We start from the raw sequence: 6,988 nt of genomic DNA on the forward strand, positions 1-6,988 counted from the left end.
TTTTGATGCCGTGGATTCTAAAGGTTGTTTTGTGCGACGCCAATAACTTCAGGGTTACGTTTACGTAGTACTGGGTAACAGTGAATGAAGTCAATGTTTTTGGAACGGAGATGATTTTCGATTGTTTCTTTATTACATGGGCCAACGTTGCCCACGTAAAATGTTCTCTTCTTAACAATAATTTTAGAGGCTTTTAAGGCACAATTAGTGCCCGTGCCATACATTTTTAACGGTTTCTTAGATATAACATTGCTGTTAGAAGCTTGGTGTTGTTAAAGATTTTGAGGTTGGAGGTTTCGCCATTTTCGCAATGTATATATATATATATATACCGGCATATTTTATAACGCTTTAAAAATAAAAGATGTTTTGTTACATGCAAATTTGAAAAGTTGACAGCAAGTAATGGCAACCGATCGTTTACAACTTTGCCAAGAAAACAATGGGCAATACAAGATACTACAGATAATCCGACGGGGGCAGTTAAAGTTTTTTGGTCACATTATGCGGAAGGAAAGAATGGAAAATCTAACAACTACTGGAAAGATTGCAGGGAGAAGAGATCGCGGTCAACAACGAATAACATTCGTGAAGTCCTCGTGTCACTTGTTGAATATCACTATATTTAAATTCTTACGAAATGTTTAAGATCGGGTTTGGGGGAGACCGATAGTCGCCAATGTCCTGAAAGGATAAGGCACGAGAAAGAAAACTTATATTAAATTTGACAAAACAAGAAACATAACGGAATAAAGTTAACATTTTATTTACACGTGAATACCATTTTAACATCTAAAAAACTCGTCAATCACATAACTTCCATTCAGTTTTCCAGTTTTAAAAATCTACCCAAAACTTTCAAATTCTTCATAGGCATTAAAAGCAAGTAGAATAAAGACATAACGATCGTAACGCAACGATTGTTTCATTCGTTAAATTACTATTTTTACAAAAAAAAACAGAAGAAACTGTCAAAAAATAAGAAATTAACAAACAAAATGTAACAAAAAGGAGCAAGCAAAACATAATCATCTAATCTTTCCAAAAAGTTTAGATGCATTCAGCGTCTTTGGTACCACACGAATCGTCATAGAGATCCTAGCTTCCGCTCTTTTCAAATCTTTACCATAAAAATCCGGACCCAAATTCAAAACTTTATCGTCGATGTGGTCATTAGTCGTATCCCTAATCCCGTGCAAGTAATTAGTGTAGGCCTCGGAGCGGAAAATTAGTAAGCTTCTCCTTTTTAAATATAACGAACCAACCCGTCTGTCGGCCATTTTCGATCTTTCTGTAACGTTCTGATGAAAAATTGAAAGAAAACAACAAGGTTAAACATTCACATGGTTGTTGGAATTAAAGAAAAATCTTGCACGCACACAAACACGCACGCACATACACACGCACACACACACACACGCACACACAGTGAATAACTTACTTCTGCATCATAATTAAAATTAAAGTAACTCCTATCCACAGAGCTTTCTTTATTATTATTATTATTGTTATTGCTATTATTATTATTATTATTACAACCAATGTTTTCAGAGTCAAGTTCATCAATGTCATTGTTATTAATATCGTTAATACTACTACTACTACTACTACTACTACCGCTACTACTACTACTACTACCTTTATAGTTGTTATTATGATTATTTCGACTACTACTACCATTAGCGCTACCACTACTAATACCATTACTGCTACTACTACTACTGCTACTACTACTACTACCAATACTATTCTGGTGCGAATTGAGTACTTGAGTACCACTACTACTAATACTTTCTTGTTGGAGGTGATGATGATGATTGTGGGGGCGATAGAAGTCGATTAGGAGGTTGGAGGCCAGGGATAGGATGCAGACGGTGGGGTAGTACAAGGGACCGTCTGTGTGTGGCTTGAAAAAGAATTTTTAGAAAGTTATTTTTCCTGTTCATACATTGATTAAAGTTTAAGCTTTTATACAGTTTGAAAATGGAAAATTACATTTTAAGATACTCAATAAATGAATGATTGATTGATCATCTGATCAATCAATCAATCATTCATTTATTCAATCAATCAACCAGTCAACCAATCAATCAACCAAACAAAATGGTATATTACAAACTTAACTTTAGAATGAAACATTTTTAAATCAATCGAAAAACTTAAGCTGAATGGATGAATGAATGAATGAATAAATGAATGAATGAATGAATGAATAAATGAATGAATGAATTCATGGATAGTGAATTCACCATAATTCCCTGGCCAGGTAGATATTCATTGATCAAAACATGGTTGGGAGTTTTTCCTCCGTATAAACCAAGAGAAGCCAATCTGGAACATTGTTCTGCCAACCACTGTTTAATTAATTAATTAATTAATACATTCATTCATTCATAAATTAACCTAATTATTAAATTAAAAAAGGAAAAATTAATCAATCCAATGAGTTTTAAAAAATTAAATTAAATTTAAAAAAAATTTTTTTTTTCATCATCGTCATTATTAATTAATTAACATCAATCTGAAACACATTTTTGATTGGTGACTACCTGAATGAATGAATGCATGGAAAGATGAGTGAATTGACGAATGGATGTATGAATGTATAGATGAATATTGTCATTTCACATCAAACATATATTTAACAAATTTAACCAAAAGTAATTGAATTAAAAAGACAAAAAAAATGATTTTGTTTAAAATTTTAACAAATATTCTTAAAAATAAAATTTATTTAAAAAAAATTACACAAAAAAATGATTACGGACATTAGGTAACTTCTCTTCAACCATCCCTTTAATGTGAGGAGTGCCACCTGTAACAAATTATAACTATCATAATTTTTAAAATCATTAAAAATAATTTCTAAAAATAATTATAAGAAATTCGAGAGAGAAAAAAAACAATACAGAACTTCTCAGAAATCTCACAAAAGCAGCCAGCACATGTAAATATGTAAGGATCTTTCTGCTGCGTTTGAATCAGAGCTCCGCGAAAACAGTGCCAGCCATCATAACCATCACACCACCAATTCACTCGAAAACAATTATAATAACGGTTATAATTTTATAATATAACCTCACCCCAATTTTGAAGCCTTCGATGAGACAGTTGGGTCCATCTTGTCTTGGAGACATTGTAAATTTGAGACAAAAGTTCTCCCTCGCAGATTTCACTGACGTAATCTGGAACGTAATACACTTCCAAGGGTAGCTAAAGGTAAGAGGTAAACTTACGTTTAAGTTTTAGTAATTAGTTAGGCAAAGTAATTAGTAGATTAAAGTAATTAAAGTAGACTAAGGAAGCACTAAGAAAGAAGTAATACTAGTTATCTAGACCCCTTTAACGAGGAAGTCTTCCAACTTGATCGTCGTCCCATTCATTTCTGTTTACTTAACGTTTTTTGCAGACACTAGCAAATTTAAGGAAAAAATATATCCAATAACAATATAACATTAACAATAATATATATATATGATGATGGTGATGTCGATTTTTAATTTTTAATTACCAAATTGAATAACAATTAGAAAAAATTAAAATTTTAACATTTTTAAATAAAAGCAATATTCCGTAATTAGTAAATATACGATCGTAACTTTGATCATGTAACTAGAATAAATATAACGGCCTTCGCTCACTTTTAGCGGTCTAACAAGGAGCTTACTTCAGTATATTTATTTCGGAATATTTCTTTTATTTAAAATGTTTTAAAAGGTTTTAAATTTTTTAAAATTATTCTTCAGTGTGTTAATTAATTTCTTAAAAAAATAAAATCGACATTACCGAAAATAATTAAAAGTTGAAAAATTGGAGGTTCTTTGCGTATCACTGCTTCAACCCATACGAAAGTATTGTATATTGGTAAATAGGCCTCCCCTTTCTTTTTACTCGAACTATTAAAAATCACCTTCCAACTCCCCTCCGAAAGTAAGCTCCTTGTTCGACCGTTGAAAGTGAGCGAAGGCTGTAATATTTATTCTAGTTAATATGTATCAAACAGTATCTTATTGAACAAAGTAGTATCATAAAAGGAATAAAGATACTTTTTTCAAAAATTAAAAAAATTCTCAATTTGATTTCATTTCGGCATCGATGATGATGATGATTGTGACCTAATTAAAAAGCATCAAATAAAATTTATGGCTGAGAAATCGTTGGGGGGAAATGACGTCATGTTAACAGTAGTTATTTAACTGCATGGTAGTTAATCAGCCGGTATAAAGGTTATATTCAATTCCTATCAAATAAATTTGACCAAATATCATACGCATGCAGACCTAAATAAAGAATCAAATAGATAGATATAATATATACGTAGTTATAATACATTTATAATGTTGTATTTACACATTCAAATTGTACAATTGTGTTATGGTGTGGTCTCAAATTATTTTGAATTCTCTCAGAAAAATTTAAACTTTTTACTTATTAGTTACTTTTATCAACAATTTAAAAAATATTTTCAATGTGATTTCATCGTGATATCGATAATGATTTTTGTGACCTGACTGATTAAAAAGCATCAAAGAAAATTTTAAAAATAGGATGGAGATTTTGTTACATTGAGATATTCGTATATAGAGCAAGCAAAATTTTAATATAAAAGCGCTTATAAATCTACGCATATTGGCTCAGCTTGGCTTGGCTTGACTTGGCTCGGCTTGGAATCGGATGTTAAGCAAGGTGTGGTCTCCAACTATTTTGAATTCTTCCCGAAAAATTTGAACTGCGTGCATACATATACAGCACTGATTACTGTTGCTTTTACAATGAATTTATATTATATATATATATATGTATATAAATTCTCAATTGGATTTTATTGCCACATCGATGATGATGATTGCGACTCATGGGTATATATAACATATCCATGTTGTGACTTGACTAATTAAAAGAAATCAAAAAAAAAATTTATTAAATAGGATGGGTAATTCGTTGCGAAATCGTTGGAGAAAATGACGTCATGTTATTTTACTGCATGGTAGTTAATCAGCCGATATAAAAATTTAGACCAAATATCATACGCAGGCAGAACTAAATGAAGAAATAGATAGATAGATAGATAGATAGGTAGGTAGGTAGGTAGGTAGGTAAGTAGGTAGGTAGGTAGGTAGGTAGGTAGGTAGGTAGGTAGGTAGGTAGGCAGGTAGGCAGGTAGGCAGGTAGGCAGGTAGGCAGGTAGGCAGGTAGGCAGGTAGGCAGGTAGGCAGGTAGGCAGGTAGGTAGGTAGATAGATAGATAGATAGATAGATAGATAGATAGATAGATAGATAGATAGATAGATAGATAGATAGATAGATAGATAGATAGATAGATAGATAGATAGATAGATAGATAGATAGATAGATAGATAGATAGATAGATAGATAGATAGATAGATAGATAGATAGATAGATAGATAGATAGATAGATAGATAGATAGATAGATAGATAGATAGATAGATAGATAGATAGATAGATAGATAGATAGATAGATAGATAGATAGATAGATAGATAGATAGATAGATAGATAGATAGATAGATAGATAGATAGATAGATAGATAGATAGATAGATAGATAGATAGATAGATAGATAGATAGATAGATAGATAGATAGATAAATAAAGAATCAAATAGATAGATATATTATATACGTAGTTATGATACATCTATAATGTTGTATTTAAACATTCAAATTGTACAATTGTGTTGTTGTGTAGTCTCAAATTATTTTGAATTCTCTCAGAAAAATTTAAACTTTTTACTATATAGGTACTAGTTACTTTTATCAACAATTTTTAAAAAATTTTCAATTTGATTTCATCGCGATACCGATAATGATTTTTGTGACCTGACTGATTAAAAAGCATCAAAAAAAATTTTTAAAATAGGATGGAGAATTTGTTATATTGGGATATTCGTATATAAAGCGAGAAAAATTTTAATATCAAAGCGCTTATAAATCTACGCTTATTGGCTCGGCTTGGCTTGGCTCGGCTTGGCTTTGAATCGGATGTTAAGCAAGGTGTGGTCTCAAACTATTTTGAATTCTCCCTGACAAATTTGAGCTGCGAGCGTACATATATAGCACTGATTATTGTTGCTTTTATAATGAATTTATATTATATATATATATATATATATATATATATATATATATATATATATATAGTGACTAGAATCCATGTATACAAATAATTAAATAAGATTATATGTTTATATAAAAAGCAATACAGCAGATTCAACCAGCCAATCAGAAAGTTTCGAAGGCGTTCGTTCGATGACGTCAATTTAGTACGGTTAGCATTGTGGTTAAGACTGTATAATAGTGTAGTATATACATTAAATAAGTTTTTTACTGATGTTAATAATTGAAATGATGAAAATGTATGGTTGAAACGAGTATAAATAGGAGCTGAGACAACATTGAAATCAGATCAGGCATTCTGCCTCGGTTGAAGCAGTCTGTCTGATCTCATTTATTTTATTTTTTTATTTTTTATATTTTATTTATTTTATTATATAAAGTTATATAGAGTTATATAGAGTTATATAGAGTTATATAGAGTTATATAGAGTTATATAGAGTTATATAGAGTTATATAGAGTTATATAGAGTTATATAGAGTTATATAGAGTTATATAGAGTTATATAGAGTTATATAGAGTTATATAGAGTTATATAGAGTTTGCATGTCTGTGGTTTGTGTGTTTGTACGTTGTAATTTTTTTATATTTTAGGTGGGTTCTTTAGCGGTTGCTCATACATACATACATACATACATCATGTTTGTTTGTGTGGTAGTATTTTATGTTCTGTTTTACTCTTTTTTCTCTTTCTTCATGAGTCTTAAGTTAAGTTATTGAAACATAGGTAGGTGAGGTAAAAATTAATTTATTATATAGGTAGGCTAGGGCATAAGGTAATTTAGTTACATAGGTAGGTTAGGGACTTCTATTCTTTTACTCTACTTGGTGCTGTGTTTTTTGTTTTTTGTTTT

At 30.5% G+C, this 6,988-nt stretch overlaps 1 protein-coding gene across 1 annotated transcript; it reads right to left on the bottom strand.

Moving 5' to 3' along the window:
• Positions 1-1,028: 1,028 nt before the first annotated feature.
• HELRODRAFT_86209 (hypothetical protein) lies at positions 1,029-3,213 on the bottom strand (the record flags this gene model as incomplete). Its single annotated transcript, XM_009027657.1, has 5 exons — positions 1,029-1,291; positions 1,783-1,906; positions 2,250-2,354; positions 2,769-2,815; positions 3,084-3,213. Coding segments are annotated over 5 exons (669 nt in total), but the record flags the coding sequence as incomplete, so codon positions are not given.
• Positions 3,214-6,988: the final 3,775 nt, after the last annotated feature.

Source organism: Helobdella robusta (genome assembly GCF_000326865.2).
Source record: "Helobdella robusta unplaced genomic scaffold HELROscaffold_50, whole genome shotgun sequence".
In the NCBI taxonomy this organism is placed as follows: Eukaryota; Metazoa; Annelida; class Clitellata; order Rhynchobdellida; family Glossiphoniidae; genus Helobdella; species Helobdella robusta.